We start from the raw sequence: 20,566 nt of genomic DNA on the forward strand, positions 1-20,566 counted from the left end.
CAGTGGGCGCTATTGTGTTCGGTACCGGTCCAAAAACAGTTACGGACTACGATGTTATTATCGAGCCTTTGTCACATAGACCAAGGTGGATCAACAAACTTTACCTTTGTACATGTCATTGCAATATCCATTGATGTTCTTCTTTGGCGAACTGGGCTTCCACCCTGGGTCAGTGTTACGTGACATTACTGCTGCCCAGTGTGGACGCACACAGAAAATGTCAATGAATATGTTTTACAGCTATCAGCTACATGATAGGTCTAGTGTTTACAGTCTGATGTTGCTCCTCGGCCGGCTATTCCAGCAATATGTAGTAACTGTTTATTGCAGTATCGAGTTGGATCACATGGACTACATTAGAATGAAACAGCAGGATATACGCAACGAATACCTTACCGGCTTGCATGACGCTATAAATAGGGGTGATCAGACTGGCGCAGACGTGGGAAGTATAACAATTCTACCCGCTTCTTTCACTGGCGGTCCCCGTTACATGTTTAGCCATTACTTGGACGCGCTAGCCATTTGTCGCGTTTTTAGTAATCCCGAATTTTTTATCACCTTCACGTACAATGTGAAGTGGCCTGAAATCGTTCGCTATCTGCAACCCTACCCGTATTTAACAGCTTCAGACCGGGCTGATATTGTTGCCCGTGTATTCCACTCAAAAGTTAAAAAATTCGTTACGTTCTTAAAACAGGAGAAGCATCTTGGCAACTTTAGAGGAAGTAAGGTTTCCTTTATTATTTTTTAGCTCCCTTTATTAGAGAAACCTCGCGCTGTTCTCCACTAACATTTTTTACCTCTTTTTTTCAGTACTTTATACAATCGAATTCCAGAAAGGGGGTTTACCGCACTGCCATACATTACTGTGGGTATATTCAGAGGCTTCAGGTACAATCATCGAGCACCTGGACGACTACACATCTGCTGAATTGCTTGACCCCCGAAGTGATCCAGTCGGTTACACAGTTATCTCAGCCACTATGATGCATGGTCCATGTGGCTTGAGCAAAACTAAAGCTCCCTGTATGGAAGATATTTCTTGCTCAAATTTTTTTCCAAAGGTATATAACAACAAGACATTCTTTGACGTTGACGGTAGGGCTCACTATCAGTGGCGTAATGCTGGTGTATATATTACACATTCAAGTGTCAAGCTTGATAATAGTTACGTTGTTCCTTATAATCGCATACTATCTCTGAATTTTCAGGTAATACTGGTGTATATACCACACATCCAGGTGTCAAGCTTGAGAACATTTACATTGTTCCTTATAATTGCTTACTATCTCTGACTTTTCAGGCTCATATAAATGTTGAATGCTGCGGTTTGACGATGCTTATCAAATATCTGTTCAAATACATTTCTAAAGGCAGGGACCGTGTTGCAACTCGCATCTCAAAGCCTTTAGGCACCAACAATTCACAAACACCTAAAAAATCTGAACCAGTTGACAAAATTCATAATTTCATTGACGCTCGGTTCATTTTCCCTCACGAGGCTTGCTGGCGTATTTTCAATTTTCCAATACATCATTGTGAGCTTGGCGTGCAAATCCTGGGTGAAATGACCCGTCCATATTACTATAAACGCAATACGTTATTCATTGGTCCTATAGCGAGGTATTTGACCTCTATATGATACGTTTTAGAAAATATTGCATTCGTTTCATAAAAAGCACACCATTATTATACATAATGCATGTTTTAAACAATTAGACGATTATTTAAGGAATAATCCCCATAATACATCGGTTTTCAAATACTACACACTTGACATAACAGTCAGATATAATACATGACAAAGGTTTTATTGAATGCAACACTTTATTTAATTAAAAGCATGAGACACCATGCACAACTTGCTCAGATTATGCAACAGCGGAAGACTTTCTTAAGGACCTGAGAATAAACATGCTTAAACAGTCAACACAAAGGTTGGTGAGATATATAGGTTTAACATTGATATAAATATAGACCACAAGATTTCATAGTTATAAATATATGTACACTCGCAAGTGTATAAAAGTATTCTATAAGTTGTTGAGCGCTTCGGTAACCATACTTAACCATTAATGTAGCATATTCCCTTTATTATGAAATCTCCCCACACTGTACCAAGTGTAGTAAAAATGAAGTACTATGCAACCGTTTATGATACTAGAGCGACTAGCCCGGTTGGGGTTGTCAAACTCGATAGATCTATCAATAGGATTCGCGCTTACATGTTCTTACAACATGTAAATATTAGTTACCAAACTATTAGGGAAGATATGCAAGGTGGTACAACTCAACGTAGAATATATTTTAAGTACTTGTGTCTATGGCGTAAAACATAAAATGCATGTATTCTCATCCCAAAATATTTGTAGAGTTTAAAAATGGGACTATATACTCATGGTAGTAAAAGTATATTAATAATAAGTTTTCAGCTTATTAAAAATATGGCCGTCGTCCTTGGATTCACGAACCTATAACAATAATAATGATTAAGATAATAATACGACATGTGAATAAAATAAAACAAGTTCATAGAATTAATTTTTAACATTTTTATGTTAGTAATCCTTTGTTAGTAGTCCAAAATTGTCCGAAATGTTCAACAGTCCAATAATCGGTATATATATAATCTTAGAATTACCCCACGACGTATTGTATACGTATTGTCTTTGCATCAATCCAGAGACGTATTGTATACGTATTATCTTAGAATTTATCAAAACGTATTGTATACTTATTGTCTTAGGATTTATCAAAACGTATTGTATACTTATTGTCATGGAATGTTCCAAGATTATTATTATATATATATATATATATATATATATATATATATATATATATATATATATATATATATATACAATCTCGGAATTAACTAAGATTATAATATTTTTTTATACTAATGATAACATGTCCAAATATATATAGGATATAGGAAAAGTTAGCAAGGATATGGTTAATATAGTTTTTACAATATAAATTTTGTCCATACAACGTTAATTTTAGCAGATTTTGTTTTGTTCGCCAAATATTCATTACAAATCCGTTTAAAGTGAATCAAATTGCTATGGATTCCTTAAGAAGTTAATTTTTCAAAAACAATTCGAAAAGTTCAGCACATGTATTAATATTTAGAGTTTTACCCTCTTTTTGTGCCGGTGGACAGATTTGGAAGAATCCCGGTACCCACCCAATATATGATTTTTGATAAAATACTTCCACTTTGTCTAAAATCATGAAAAAATACTGGAATTCTTATTTACATATATTAACATATTTCCAAAGTCTTAGACTCGAACTTAAAGTCTAAGATAGATTTTTAATTCCCAACCCAAAACAGCCCGCTTTTTACCGAATGGAGATTAAACGATATATATAAATAAGTGTTATTAGAGTTGAGTTAGAAAGATTAGATTAGTTCTTCAAACAAGTTTAGAATCAACTAAACTATGTTCTAGTTTATAAACTCTTATATAGATAGCTATAAACATATGAATTGAACAAGAGTTGAAGTAGAGTTTTTACCTCAAGTTTAGAATGTAAAGTTGCTGGAAAGAAGTAGTAGAACAAAACTTGAGAGAGTTCTTGCAAGTGTGTGTGAAAATTAGAAGTAAAATTTGGAAAATGAATGTGTAAAAATGAGTTAGAAATGGTGCTTATTTATAGGCTTGAAAATTTGTTTTTAGTGAAAATATCTAGTATAAGTTAAAATGTATTAAGTCATTGATAATGCTAAAAACGAACACATATTTTATAGCATTATCCTTTAAGAAAGACAAGCTTTTGGTTGCAATTGTTCTATTTATAAGTGATATTCGTTTAAATATTAAAAGGTGAAGACAAAAGACAGATTCGACGATTTAAAGATGCAAACGACCAAAACGCTAAAAAGTACAAAGTACAATCCAAGAGGTTCAATTTATTGATGAGAACCGTCTCAAAATTACAAAAGTACGAGCCGCGAAACGCAAAGTACAAGATATTAAATCATACGAAAGGACGTTTGAAAATCCGGAACCGGGACATGAACCAAATATCAACGCGTGACGCAACGGACTTAAAATTACGAGTCAACTATGTACAAGAATATAATATAATATATATATAATTATATAAAATTATATATATTATATTATATATTATTAAATAAAACGTCGGCAAATAAGAAAACAAAAGTATGTGAGCTGTCCCAGGTAGCCATGCGATCGCATGGCCAGGCAGTGTTAAATCCATGCGGTCGCATGGAACACTGTAGCTGCACAAGTCCTATAAATTGGAACGTTTTCTGCCGAGTTTGAGCATCCTTTTTCTACTTCATACTCTCAATATATATTTATATTTATATTTTAATTTTAATTTTAAGTTAATAATAATAAGGTTATAGTGGCGAATGTTTTGAGTTTGTAAGTCAAAATTCTGTCCGTGTAACACTACGCGATTAATACTCATTGTAAGTTATGTTCAACCTTTTTAAATTAATGTCTCGTAGCTAAGTTATTATTATGCTTATTTAAATTGAAGTTATCATGATGTTGGGCTAAATATTAAAGACGGGGTAATTGGGCTTTGTACCATAATTGGGGTTTGGACAAAAGACCGACACTTGTGAAAATTGGACTATGGACTATTAATGGGCTTTATATTTATTTAACTGAATGATAGTTCGTTAATTTAATATAGAGATTTACAATTGGACGTACCTATAAATAACCACATACACTCGATCGGACACGATGGGTGGGATATTTATAAGTACTAATAATCGTTCATTTAACCGGACACTGGAATGGATTAATAGTCAATGGACTCATTAAAACATGGGTGGATTACATACAAGGACACTTGGTGTAATTGATAATAAAGTATTAAAACCTTGGATTGCACACAGTCGATAACCTGGTGTAATCATTAACAATGTATTAAAACCTTATTACAGTTTAAGTCCCCAATTAGTTGGAATATTTGACTTCGGGTATAAGGATAATTTGACGAGGACACTCGCACTTTATATTTATGACTGATGGACTGTTATGGACAAAAAACCGTATGGACATATTGAATAATCCAAGACAAAGGACAATTAACCCATGGTAATAAACTAAAATCAACACGTCGAACATCATGATTATGAAAGTTTAAATAAGCATAATTCCTTTATTTTATATCTTATCGCATTTTTAATTATCGTACTTTTAATTATCGCAATTTTATTTACCATCATTTTATTTATCGCACTTTAATTATCGTCGTTTACTTTACGCTTTAAATTAAGTTATATTTATTTTTAATATTTTACATTAGGTTTTAATTGTGACTTAAGACATAAAATCGACAAACCGGTCATTAAACGGTAAAACCCCTTTTTATAATAATAATAATACTACTTATATATATATATATATATATATATATATATATATATATATATATATATATATATATATATATATATATATATATATATATATACAAATATAGTTTAAAAATATAGCGTTAAACTTGGCTAGCTCCCTGCAGAACGAACCAAACTTACTAAAAACTACACTACTTTACGATTAGGTACACTGCCTATAGTATTGTAGCAAGGTTTAGGTATATCCACTCTATAAATAAATAAATAACTTGTGTAAAATTGTATCGTATTTAATAGTATTTGGTAATAAAAATATAACTATTTCGTATACACCTCGCATAACATCAAGTATTTTTGGCGCCGCTGCCGTGGATGCCATAGAACGCTATAATAAAAAAATAAAAATTTTAAGCTATTTTTGTAAAAATATAATTATATATAAGTTACAAAAATATAAAAACATAAAAAAATATATCTCTATATTTTTAAAATTAAAAAGTTTATATTTTTTTAAGAGTTATAAAAACTAATAAGTAATTTATTTTTTTAGTTTTAGTTAAGTTATATTACATTTTCTATAATTTTAAAAACAGAAAAAAATATATAAAATCTGAACATGCAAAATTTCGGCCTGCACCCATTCTGAACCTGCACTTCATGCGACCGCATGGCTTAGACATACAGAACTCATGCGATCGCATGAGCGTGTCTAACAGGAAACATTGTATGCCATAAATACAGATTAGGGTTTTATTATTAATTATTATTATTATTAAACTTAATTAGGGTTTAATTTAATATAATTAGTTTTAGTTTATTTAATTTTGTATTTTAAGTTTTAATTAGTTTTATTAATATATAAAATTAATACTTTTATAAAATAATAATATAAAAATATTAATTTTGTAAAATTGTATTTTTATCAACTTAGTTTATTTTTGTATTTTGTATTTTTATTTATAATCGTTTAATTCGTAATTTGTATTTTTATCATTCGTAATTTGTTTTAAACTTAGTTTTTGCCATAGTTATATTTTATATTTCTAGATTTTCAGGCGTTGCCGTAAAATCCCTTAAGTACTTTTTCTTTAGAATAAGATTTAGACGCTTTAGAATTTTACGACGTCACTTATCGCTTTAATATTTTAATAGATTTTAGTACTTTTTAAGTTATTGCCGTTTTGGATATAGAATTCCTTTTAAGCTTTAATACCTTTAGACGTAAGTTTTAATTTTTAGTTTTTAGCCTTTTAAGTTTTGACGTGCTAATTTCTTTTTATTTTTCGACTTTTATTTTTCGACGCTTATTTTTCGACCTTTTATTTTTCGACCTTTTATTTTTCGACGTTTTACGACGCACTCTTTTTCTTTTTTGTTTCTCGATGCTCTAGTTTTTAGGACATAGAATTTCTTTATTTTCTTTAAATTTAGACGAAAAATTATTTTAAGCGGTTAAATTGATAGACATCTAAAATTTTCTGGTTCGTAGTAATAGTTGAATTTGTTAGTGGCGAGTTGTGGGCTTCCGATTTAAAGGGTCCTGACTACCTGCTGCATCTATTGGCTATTCGAAACGTAGGCAAAATCAGAAAAGTCTATTAATTTGATAACTTATATAATTTTTATTTTTATAACTAATAGGATATTCAGTGAATGCACCGAGCAAAACGTTCACCACTTTTTATACGTTCACCACCTGTAACTTGATCAAGACATCTAGCCAATATTGTCGCCGTTGATTTTTCTTTAGAATCGTCATATAGTTGACCAAGTACTCCAATTCAAATTTTCGATAATCCATTTTTTGAACCCGACCTCACAATTGAGTATTCAGAGGATATTCAGGGATAATTCAGAGATCCTGAACCACTTCCTCCTGAACCACAAATCACTCATCCGGAGATTGTCGAGGAAGAAACCATTAAGTCAGAATCCTCTAGTGATTCAGATTCAACAAATTCAATAATGGAAAATCTAGAACCTCTAAGTATGGAAGACCGAATGAGGGCTAAACGCACTGGCCAAGGTCATGCAATTACTCAACCAGACATTAATGCAACAGATTATGAAATCAAAGGACAAATCCTACACATGGTAACTAATCAATGCCAATTTAGTGGTGAGCCGAAGGAAGATCCAAATGAACATCTTCGAACCTTTAAAAGAATCTGTACTCTATTTAAAATCCGAGAAGTTGAGGATCAACAGATCTATCTCATGTTATTTCCCTGGACTTTAAAGGGAGAAGCCAAAGATTGGTTAGAATCGTTACCTGAAGGGGCGATTGATACATGGGATGTTTTAGTTGAAAAATTTCTTAAACAATTCTTTCCGGCATCTAAAGCCGTGAGACTTCAAGGAGAAATTGTTACGTTCACACAAAAGCCAAATGAAACTCTATATGAGGCGTGGACAAGATTTGAAAAGTTGTTGAGAGGATGTCCTCAATATGGTTTAGACACTTATCAAATAGTACAAATATTCTACCAAGGATGCGATATTACTACAAGAAAAGACATCGACATAGCAGCTAGTGGTTCCATTATGAAGAAAACCGCAACTGAAGCTTACAAAATTATTGATAACACTGCTTCCCACTCACATGAGTGACATCAAGAAAAAGACATCGTTAGATCATCTAAAGCGGCTATAGCCGATTCTAGCCATGACTTTGATTCCATTTCCGCAAAGATAGATTCTTTCGAGAGACGAATTTAAAAGATGACTAAAGATATTCACTCAATAAGAATTAGTTGTGAGCAGTGTGGAGGACCACATTTGACAAAAGATTGTCTTAGTATTGATCAAACAATGGAACAACGAGAGAATGTTTCATACATGAACCAAAGGCCTGGAAATAATTATCAAAATAATTATCAACCGCCAAGACCAAACTACAATCAAAATCAGAATTATAACCGAAATGTTCCATACAACAACCAACAAGGTCCTAGCAATCAACAAGTATCTAATAATACTTACAATCAGCAAAGACCTATTTTTCCAATTAAACCACCACAAACTGATGATAAAAAGCCAAATTTAGAAGATATGATGTCGAAGCTAGTTGAATCTCAAACGCAATATTTCACATCTCAGAAACAAACTAATGAACAAATTGCTCAAGTATTTAGAAATCAACAAGCTTCTATTCAAAATCTGGAATAAGAAGTAAGCAACCTAGCAAGGTTGATAGGTGAAAGAAAATCAGGAAGTATACCTAGCGATACAAATACTAACCCCCGGAATGAAACAGCTAAAGCCATTACCACAAGAAGTGGTATTACACTTAAACCACCTGAAATACCTGAAATTTCTGATAACTCTATTCCTACTCCACAGGCACCACAGCCTGAGCAAGAGAAGGAAACAGAACCGGTAGTTGAAAAGGTTAATGAAGAGAATACAGTTAAGGAAAAGCCTTATGTTAAACCATACCAACCACCATTTCCTTACCCGAGTAAAATGAGAAAAGAAAGACTTGAAGCCGAGCAATCCAAATTCTTGGATATGTTTAAACAAATAAATGTCAATCTTTCTTTCATTGATGTGATTTCAGGAATGCCAAGATATGCCAAATTCCTGAAAGATCTAATCATAAATAGAAAGAAAATGGAAGAACTTTCGGCTGTTACAATGAATGCTAATTGTTCTGCAGTGCTGTTGAATAAGCTACCAGAAAAATTATCAGATCCAGGAAGTTTTACAATTCCATGTTTTCTGGGTAGTCTCAGTTCAATAGAAGCATTGGCAGACTTAGGTGCTAGTATAAATTTAATGCCATATTCACTATACGCTAAACTAGACCTGGGAGAATTGAATCCAACACGAATAAGCATACAACTAACCGATCGATCAGTAAAACATCCTAGAGGGATAATGGAGAACATGCTAGTTAAAGTTGGTACTTTAGTATTTCCAGTAGACTTTGTTATTCTGGACATGGAAGAAGATTCTCGAGTTCCTATCATATTAGGAAGACCATTCTTAAACACAGCTAAAGCAATAATAAACGTGTTCGGTAAGAAATGGACCCTAAGTATAGAGGACGAGAGTGTTACCTTTTCTGTTGATAGAGCCATGTGACAAATGCAATCTGCAGATGATACATGTTATTAGATTCAAACTATAGATTCACATGCAGAATTGTTAGAAGAATTTCCAGAATTACAAGGAACAGGAGAATGTTCTTTAGGAGAAGGAACTGAACAAATTGATGAAGCTGAAATGTTAGCCGCACTCATGGCTAATGAATACGAACCAACAACAGAAGAACTTTAAATGCTAAAAGAGGAAGACATATATCGATACAAATCATCAATAGAAGAACCACCGATATTAGAGTTAAAGCCACTTCTAAACCATTTGGAATACGCTTATTTACATGGTGAATCTGAATTACCTGTAATAATATCGTCTTCTCTTACGAAAAATGAAAAATCTCAACTCATTTCTGTGCTAAAAGCTCATAAACCAGCTATTGCATGGAAGATTCATGGCATTAAAGGCATAAGTCCTTCGTATTGCACACATAAAATCCTTATGGAAGAAGGTCATAAAACGTATGTGCAACGCCAACGAAGACTAAATCCTAATATGCAAGATGTTGTTAAGAAAGAAATTATTAAACTACTCAATGCAGGTTTAATTTATCCAATCTCTGATAGTCCATGGGTAAGCCCAGTTAAATGCGTACCTAAGAAGGGTGGCATGACTGTCATCACAAATGGAAAAAATGAGCTTATTCCTACTAGGACTGTAACAGGATGGCGGGTTTGTATTAATTTTAGAAAATTAAATGACGCCACCAGAAAAGATCACTTTCCCTTACCTTTCATTGATCAAATGTTGGAAAGGTTAGCCGGAAATAGTTACTATTATTTTCTTGACGGTTTCTTCGGATATTTTCAAATTCCAATCGCACCCGAGGACCAAGAGAAAACCACGTTCACGTGCCCTTATGGTACTTTTACTTACAAACACATGCCATTTGGACTTTGCAACGCCCCTGCAACCTTTCAAAGGTGCATGATGGTGATTTTTCATGACATGATAGAAGAATGCATGGAAGTATTCATGGATGACTTCTCAGTCTTCGGTGATACTTTTGAAACATGTCTAGTTAATCTTGAACGAATGCTTATTAGATGTGAGCAATCAAATCTAGTTCTTAATTGGGAGAAATGCCATTTCATGGTTAGAGAAGGCATCGTTCTTGGTCATAAAATTTCAAAGGAAGGAATTGAAGTGGATAGAGCTAAAGTAGATGTAATTGCTAAACTTCCACATCCCACCAATGTTAGAGGAGTTAGGGGTTTTCTAGGGCATGCCGGTTTTTACTGACATTTCATAAAAGATTTTTCTAAAATTGCCACTCCTATGAATAAACTCCTAGATTGGAATTTACCATTTGAACTCATGTGCGATGCAAGTGATTTTGCAATGGGAGCCGTTTTAGGACAGGATTGAAAAACGATTTCAACCTATTTATTACGCTAGTAAGATGTTACAAGGAGCACAAACAAATTACACAACTACTGAAAAAAAACTCCTTGCTATTGTCTTTGCTTTTGACAAATTTTGTTCATATCTCGTTCTAGCAAAAACGGTGGTCTATACCGACCATTCTGCTCTTAGATACCTTTTTTCGAAACAAGATGCCAAACCACGATTAATCCGTTGGATATTACTCTTACAATAGTTCGATATTGAAATCCGAGACAAAAAGGGAGCAGAAAATCTCGCAGCTGATCATCTTTCTCGTCTTGAAAATCTCGAATTAGAAGTTCTAAATGAATCGGCCATACAAGATAACTTTCCTGATGAATATCTTTTGAAGATCTATTATAATGAAATTCCATGGTTTGCAGACTATGCAAACTACTTAGTATGTGGATTCCTTGAAAAAGGGTTGTCGTACCAAAAACGAAAGAAATTCTTTAGTGAAATAAAACACTATTTTTGGGAAGATCCACATTTGTTTAAAAGTTGTCCCGATGGAATAATACGCCGATGTGTATTCGGGGATGAAGCTAGTCAAATCTTAAACCATTGTCACACAGGACCAACAAGAGGGCATTATGGGCCTCAACTTACAGCAAGAAAAGCCTACGACGCTGGATTCTATTGGCCTACAATTTTCAAAGACGCGCACCTTCTTTGTAAATCCTGTGATGCTTGTCAAAGGGCCGGAAAAATAAGTCAATGTGATGAAATGCCACAAAATGCCATTCAAGTATGTGAAGTATTTGACATTTGGGGTATTGACTTTATGGGTCCATTTCTAAAATCTCATAATAATCTCTACATTCTCGTTGCAATTGATTATGTATCTAAATGGGTGGAAGCACAAGCTCTCCCAACTAACGATGCACGAGTTGTAGTCAACTTCTTAAAACGTCTTTTTGCAAGGTTCGGAACACCGAAAGCTTTAATAAGTGATCGGGGCACTCATTTTTGTAATAATCAACTTGAGAAAGTTCTCAAAAGATATGGAGTAACTCATAAAATCTCAACCGCTTATCATCCACAAACAAGTGGACAAGTTGAAAATACCAACCGAGCTTTAAAACGTATTCTAGAGAAAACCGTAGGATCAAATCCGAAGGAATGGTCCATGAAATTGTAGGATGCACTCTGGGCTTTTAGAACAGCCTACAAAACTCCAATTGGAACCACACGTTTTAAACTCGTTTACGGAAAATCATGTCACCTTCCAGTAGAAATTGAGCACAAAGCATTTTGGGCTTTGAAAACATGTAATCTTGATTTGCATGAAGCCGGACGTCTACGGTTAAGTCAATTAAACGAATTAGAAGAATTAAGACATGAAGCATATGAAAATTCGTTAATCTATAAAGAAAGAACGAAGAAATGGCATGATAAAAGAATCAGAAGTTCAAAAGAATTTAAAGAAGGAGACAGAGTTCTTCTTTTCAATTCACGATTCAAGCTATTTCCTGGAAAATTGAAATCAAGATGGTCTGGACCATTCATAGTCAAAAGAGTTTTCCCGTACGGAACAGTAGAATTAATAAATTCAAATGGGATTGAATTTAAGGTTAATGGTCACAGAATTAAACATTACATAGATAATCCAATGGAAGTTGAAGATGAAGTTAATCACAATTTCGATACCACAGCTAACTAAGTGTGGGAAAATTCGAATCTTTTTTGGGTAATATGAATTTCTGTTAGAGTTAGATATTCTGTTTTCGTGTAGTTCTCGAGAATGGAATCCAAGTGGTCTTTCCCTAGCAGACCCTAAAGAACTAGTCTTCTCCCTCCATTCTGAATTTTTATTTTTTTAGGTTTTACGAGATGAAGAATTCCTTTGATCTGAACGATGGTCTACTACTACACGCTATGATTACTAAACGTAATAATAACATCTTTCCGAGTGAACTGGTATCATTCATAAGAGGAAAATGGATGAAGTAAGGAAAGAACTCAGGAAAGATCATCATAAGACACATTTTGGTAAAGGAAAATCAAAATCCGCAACAAAAAGAAGAGCACGACACCTTGAAAGATGTCATAAATGCGGAAAATGGTCACACGAAGGTAAATGTTCAAACAATCAAACATATTCAAATACCGAATTTGTTACTCTATGCAGAGAAGGACCGTTCATATGTTTAGAAGAAAAGTTATTGAAGAATCGAGGTTACGCTTATGTAGCTGTGGAAAATCAAATCACACGACTCTCCTATGAGTCGACTAAAGCAGGTCTCTGAGAATTCTATCTCACAGGTAAGTATGTACAGTTTTATTTTTTTTATTTTATTGCTTTTAACCTTTTGATAATAAACGCTGAATCGTTCGCTATAAAGTATTAAATTGATATTCAATAAAATTAGGTATGCGAAACTGAAATTATTGATTTCATACAAAAATTTATTACATAACTGCGAAATTTACCGTTTATTCTTAAGGTATAAATATCTTTAATCAATCAATCCAAAATATTTCAGAAATTCGTCAGGAGTAAAACTAGGTAAAATAGCCGAAATTATTTTACCCAAAAGAGGGGCGTATATTTTTGATAATATTTGATTGATTAAAGTGGGATAAAAGACCAAAAAGATTTTTATTTTTACCTTATTTTTAAAATTAATATATAAATATTAAATTATTATTGTAAATTTTTAAAACTATTATATAATTATAATATTCTAAATGAAAGTTTGTAAAATTTATGTATATAAATATTAATAATATTTATATAAAATTTTATGCATTTTAAATTTAAGTTTGGTGTGAATTTAAAAACAAAATTTACTTTATTTCATTAAGTTAAAATATGATTTCTAAAATTCGTCGTGAGTTGAAGACTAGGTCGTTGAACCGAAATTGCTTTACCCGAGGGCGGGACGAGAAATTTTATTATCATTAATTTTAATCTTATTGAATTAAAGTATGCCAAAAACATTTAAAAACCCAAAAAAATCTTTGCTTTTAAAACAACGCTTACAAGTGACAAATTTTAAAATTTTATCGAGAGACGAACTAGGACAACGATCCGAAACGCCCTCCTTCTTAAAAGAAACAAAATTTTAAATAAATTAATTAATTGTTTCATAAGTAAATGATTAAAAAAAAAACAATTACACCCCATGCGATCGCATGGGGTTTGCACTGGTAAGTCATGCGATCGCATGGTGGCCAGATGCTGGGCAGAATCAAAAAGGCCACGTACTGGTCTATGTCTTATTACACCCACATACTCAAACATGAACACACACACACACACATAATCACCTAAAATCACCAATTTTTCACCAAATTCAACCAAATTTCTTACTATAATCCGCTCTAATCATGCGTTTGTTCAGAAGTTTTTCAAAGAAGGTAACAATTACACCCCTAAAACTCTTTAAAATTGAATTTTAGCGTTCTTGAGCTAAATTTTACCTAATTTAATTTTGTTAATTTCTAGTATAATTAGAGTTAAATTGTTAGTATATTATGCATGTATAACCTAGATTGATGCTATTTAACATGATTTGAAGCCAAAAACTTCAAAAATTTTAGAAATCTAGGGTTTGTGTTCTTGAGCAATTTGGGGCTTTTTGATATAAACAGGTTATGGCCGATTTTTGTCATGAATTATTGCTAAATTAAGTAGTGTAACATGTTTAGGTTGCTAAATGATCCAAACATTGATCCTAAATATGATTTTTGAGAATTAAAGTGAACTTTTTAAGTCTAAAATTCATGAACTTAATTAATTTGATATAAATGCCATTTGAAACTTATTTAATTGCTAGTAATGATTATTTTGACATGTTATTTGAGTTGAATGCTTATAAACGTTGTAAACATTTTCATATATGCTTCTTTGAAAAAATTGTAAAATTGATAAAAATATGAAAATGAGTATAAGTTTAATATGGATTAAACATGTTATTGTAATTGTTTTAATTTGTTATTTTGCAAACACTAATGCATATTTGGATGCACAAATTTTGTGTTTAATGTGTTTTGCAGAGAAATATCGATACTGATGGTGCATCATCATCATCTAGGCAACCTGCTCCGGAACCACAGCCAGAGATGCAATATCACGAACCTGAACAACAACCTGAACAACAACAACATTATGATCAACACGTACCATACTATGAACCAGACCCACAATTTTTTATTACCTACGTTGTAATTCCTGTTCACCATATAATAGAACACCCAACAATTCATGAAGAACAGTTGCATCCCAATTTAAGGATTGATAGAAGTTGAAGAGATTACCCGACGTACCAAAATAACAAATTTAAGCTTTGGACCAAAAATGTAGACGTTCCAAGGTTAATAGATTGGGAGCCTTTGGAAAGGGTCCACCTAGCTAACCCAGTTAGGCAGCATCTAATCCAAAGGTATGGCAGCTCTTCTTTTACTGATTGGGAATGTTTATTTACCACTCGTAGGCCTGTATATAAAGAGTGGTGTGTTGAGCTAATGAGTACTATAGCTTTTAATAAGGATGTAGATAGGTTAGACGATAAGAGTTTTCTTAGATTTTTACTTGGCCGTAGGATGTACATGATGTCCATGCTGGACATGGCCAGGGCTTTACAGATTTACACTCCCGCTGAATTACTGTCACCTAATTGTACAAATTTGATTTATCATGGTGAGCGGGTAGATAGAAATTTTGATGCCAACACCATCTGGAGGCGTATGTCAAATTTTAATGTGTTTACGCGGGGAGGAAGACACTCCCATTTAGATATTAATAAAGCCGAGCTTCGTATAATGCATATATTCTTAGCAAACTCGATTACACAAAGAGGTAACAACAAGGAGAAAATGACCTTACACGATTTATTTTACCTTAAGTGTATTCGAAACACTAGAAGCTTTGTTAATATCCCCTACTGTGTTGGTTTTTATCCGTCCAAAATGGTGGAAGGTATACAGGAATGGGGAATAATAGGAGGAGATATTTTTGTTACTCTCATTGGAGAGTATTTAGGTGTAGATAGGGATCAAGGGGGTCCGATGCTGGTATGTAGGGAACAGGACGAGACTTTAGGTTTGCAAGTCTATTAAGGTGCAAAGGTATTGACTAGGAGATGCAATCAGGCAGTACAATATCAGGGCCACCATCCACAGGTAGAGAGGGGTTCGGATGATGAGATGGAGGAAGCGGATGACATTAGGGATGTCATTAGGGATAGTGCTACTGACGTTTTCCAGTGTATAGATGAGGTAGAAATGACTAATGAGGATAGGCATCGTCGGTATGAGCAGTGGCAAGCCGCGAATGAGTATGAGACTTCCAGGCGACGCCAACACGATAGCTGGCAAGTTCATCAGCACCAAATCATGAGCCAGCTATCATATCAGGTACCAAATAACTACATCCCGACTCGACCTGCTTACTATCCACTGCATCAGCCTGACATGTGACCACCCTATGACCTGTACGACCCCAATCAAGCATACCAGAACACCTGTCACCAACCATAGAACCCAAATGATGATATGAACTGGAACCCCTATCCAAATCAATAGTTTTCCATTGGTGATGTCTTCTCTTTTATTATTTTTATTTATGCTAAACATTTAACATTGTGATACTTTAATGTAATGTTTACTATTTTTATTATTTTGTACTAATATTTTATTTTTGTAATTTGAAAGTGGGATATTAACTCCCATTTCAAATTACCATGCATATTTATATTTGTATTGTATGTATTTTATTTCATGTACACAACAGGGTAAAACAGCGCATTTTCAAAGACTGACATTAAGTTTAGCAAAAGCTATTAATTTTAACGACAAAACGAAAAACAAGTGTGATGTAACAACAGACGGAATGAACAAATGATGTGCACCATTTATCATTCAACACAAACAACAATATGTTTGGAAACTTTGGTAAACTTTAATCATTTTTTTACGCTAATCACCCTCAATAATTTAAATTGCTACTGATTTCTTGCAAATGAGGGCATTGCAAGATCTTAAGTGTGGGAAGGGGTTAAATTCTTTCGGATTTTTAAATTTTAATTTAAACACTTGGTTACCATTAAAAATACTAGTAACGCAGTAGTTGTATTAGAATCTAGTGCTCTCTGATAATAAAGAACAACCATAGTCTTATATACTGACTACCCAATTCTAGTAAAATTTTTAATTTTTTTTTTCAAATAAATGAATTCAAAATCATGTTTATACATATTTATGAATGATAAAACTAGGTGTTAATACCGAAAGTATTGTTACCTCGGAAAGGACATAAATTGAGAAACAACCCAAAATGCTTGAATTCATTTAAAATGGAATAGAGAAGAATAAAAAGGCAAAGAAAGGAAAATAAAAGCCAAGTGTGGGAAAAATTTACCAAGTTATTTAGAACATATATCACATATTTTTGTACAAATAATTGAAGATACTTTTGTTTTGGACTATTTTAATCAAGTTTTACCCAATTTATTTTAATAGAATTTTAAAGGAAGTAAAGTCTTCCGAGAAAAAGACACGCGCTTCTTGATTTAGATCAGGAAGTTGTCGTCCAGACCAGTTGTAGAGTCTACGAAAAACCTTGAAAATTTTTCTCAAAAATCAGCTGGAAATTCACGGACCTCAGCATCAAACAGGGTCGCCAAGTGGTCAGACTTATCCTAACCATGAGAGGATCTGTCTCGTACAATGGGGGAGGGGGGGGGGAGGGGCACCGTGAAAATTAGCTTATAAGACTAATGAATCAGATCCCCAGAAAGGATAATCTCCTTAAAGATCAAAAATCAGCTTTTAAGCCTGATATTACTCAATCCTTGAGATTGACCTTAAAGATTGAGAATTACAAACTCATGGAATTCAATGATATCTAAACTTGAGCTTGAACGAGAAAATATTTTGATCAAATTACAAACCAATTTATTTTCTGAAACCCTATTTTCAATGCGTGCATTACCATTGAACGTAAAATTCTAGGAATTCACCGGAATTCTTTAGGTCATCTGAACCAAATCGGGTGTCAACCGTAAGAACGGTGGTTGCATAGCAAGGTCGGAGACAGGACCTTGTGCCATACTAAAAAAACTATAGGGTGATCTTTACTATTGCTCCTACAAAGGATAGTAATTGCATCCGACATGATATAGACCATAATCAAAAGCATGTCACGGGACATTGCCTTAACAGTTGCTTGTTCAACACTTTCCTTTACAACCGGATGGTAGTTTACTGAAAGGTAATATACAGAGCAAGTATACTGGACGTGTTGCTTTCCCAATACAAGGATAGCAAGTGGGTGACACAAAACTATAAGTTTTGAGCTAAAATTTTCAAATCTGAAACCCACAAAACCCACAAAAATAATTTGCAAACACCGGTGAAGGGTTATTCCGGAAAACTTATCTAGGGTAAAAGCTAGATTGAATTTTCAAAAAGATCAAATGTTTTCATAAAGATCCAATTTCCTTAAAGGATCTAAATTTTCATAGTCATGTGGGACTGTAAACCACATCGTTACTATCATTGTTCATACCGCCGTATTAAAATCACTGATGTACAAAGTGTGAAGAATAAAGAAGTGATTCTAGTAAAGTTATATTCAAGTTCTATATTGCTTGAGGACAAGCAACGCTAAAGTGTGGGAATATTTGATAATGCTAAAAACTGTAAGACCCAAATATTTATTGTACATAATGTATTTATGGTTTACGATGCGTGTACAAAGTTTACTTGTTGCTTGCTCGGAAGACGAAGGAAACTGGACGTTGTCTGAAGTGACGAGGTGTGTACGTATCCTTTCAACCCCAAATAAAGTTTGTGTTGATATTCCAAAGCCTTACCATTGGAAAGGAAATCTTATCACGTTTCCAACGATATTTGATTCATCGAAAACGGAGCTACGGTCAAAAGTTATGGCCAAAACAAGTTTCTGAAAACTGACCTGTAGGTTGGAGCGGCGCTCCACCTTTCGGCGCGGCGCGCCGAACCCGTCTGATGCAATTTTCAGCCTTTTTTAAAGGCTTAAATGAAGGGTACTTTGGTCTTTTCACTTAGGGTCGGTTTGGGGTCATCAAAGCTGATCTAGAACTCCATTGGAGCTCATTTCTCACCCACACAAACACTCTCATCCACATTTAGAGAGAGGAAGAGTTCTAGAGTGAGAGAGCTTGAATTGGAGAAGAAGGAGCTTGAATTGATCAAAGTCTCGGGTTTTAAAGTTGTTCACCTCGTTCCTAGCTACGTTTTGGTTGTTGTGGTAAGTTCTAACTTCGAATTTCATTGTTTGATTTGATATTCAAAGTTAGGGTTTGAACTTAAATTGTTAATAAACCCATTTAAACTCATGAAGTGAGTTTAGTGATGCTAGTAATCGGGTTTATTGTTAGTGTTGGTGGATTTTAGGTTGGTGAACAAATTGGTTATGTTTAGAACTTGAATTTGGGTTTAATCACTAGGTTTAGTGATTATGGAAGTATTGGAACCCATTTAGGGTTATTTGATTGACTAATTTTGACTATGGGTCAAAATTAGGGTTTGGTGATGATTATGACCCAATTATCGATTTAATAAGGTTTATAAACTTAAAATGGATTAAGTTGAAGTATAAAACCGGGTTAAATATGTTTTAGTGTCAAAACTTGTAATTGGTGAGATTTTGACCTTATGGGTCAAAATTAGGGTTTATGGGCGATTTTGAGAACGATAGGTGTTTAACACTTGTGTTCAGGTTTAATTGGCATATTAGGACCATTCTCACTTGTGTTAGTGATAATTGGTTAGTTTGGGCACGGTTGTGCTTGGAAGTGCATTTGGGTCGAAATTGCACTAAGTGTTGTTTTGGGTTGGTTTGTAAATCCACTCTAAGTGTGTTGATGTATTTGTGAAAATGGAATAGGTACTTTCCATTGACGAGTTGCGGATTATTCGGTGGCATTCTTCAAGGCGACAAGGTGAGTGTTAATATCCTATATGCATATGTATGTGTAGGATGGGTGCGGGTCGGGTGAAGTGGTTCTCGGTTATAGAGCTCACTTCACATATCGGTGGATTTGATGGACTTGTGTATAGGTCCAATTGGCACGGTTGTGCGTTTTGGTTGACCACCTTTGGCGAGGTGCACACTTTGTGTGTACATTATTACATGGGCATGTGATGTGGATTATATAACCCCAATGGCGAAGGGTTAATATTGTGAGTGGAGTAATTATACATGTATGTATATGGTATATTTATTTGTAAGCTATGGTGTGACCCACTGAGCCAGGAATGCCATAGTGTGTGTGTGAATGTGTTATGATGTGAACCACGGTGCCGGTAGCATCATAGTGCATGTTTGAGATGTGAACCATGGAGCCGGTAGCATCGGAGTGTGAACCACGGAGCCGGTAGCACTATAAAATGAGGTGTGAACCACGGAGCTGGTAGCACCAAAGTGTGAACCACGGAGCCGGTAGCACTATAAAAGAGTATGACTCAAATGCGTAGTGACGTGAACCACGGAGCCGGTAGCATCATAGCATTGCGTATGGTGTGAACCACGAAGCCGGTAGCACCATGACGCGTTTATGGTTAACCATATAGTTGTTTATGTATATGTTGTGATGTATCATATTATGTTGTTGGATATTGTTAGCATGTTAAATATTGAATACGTATAATGTTGTATTGTCGTGATGTAGCTAACCCTCCGGGTGTAGCTTATTGGCATTGTTCACATCGTTGTTGGTGAACTTATATTTT

At 34.1% G+C, this 20,566-nt stretch overlaps 1 protein-coding gene across 1 annotated transcript in view; it reads left to right on the forward strand.

Annotated features, from left to right (window-relative positions):
- Positions 1–217: 217 nt before the first annotated feature.
- The window catches only part of LOC139899843 (uncharacterized), a 33,518-nt gene continuing 13,169 nt past the window's right edge, over positions 218–20,566 (forward strand). The window contains exons 1-3 of the mRNA XM_071882672.1: positions 218–733; positions 840–1,214; positions 1,307–1,514. Of these exons, the coding sequence (XP_071738773.1) occupies positions 218–733; positions 840–1,214; positions 1,307–1,514 (1,099 nt within the window). The remainder of the gene's footprint in view (positions 734–839; positions 1,215–1,306; positions 1,515–20,566) is intronic.

This window comes from Rutidosis leptorrhynchoides, chromosome 3, assembly GCF_046630445.1.
Source record: "Rutidosis leptorrhynchoides isolate AG116_Rl617_1_P2 chromosome 3, CSIRO_AGI_Rlap_v1, whole genome shotgun sequence".
Taxonomy (NCBI): Eukaryota; Viridiplantae; Streptophyta; class Magnoliopsida; order Asterales; family Asteraceae; genus Rutidosis; species Rutidosis leptorrhynchoides.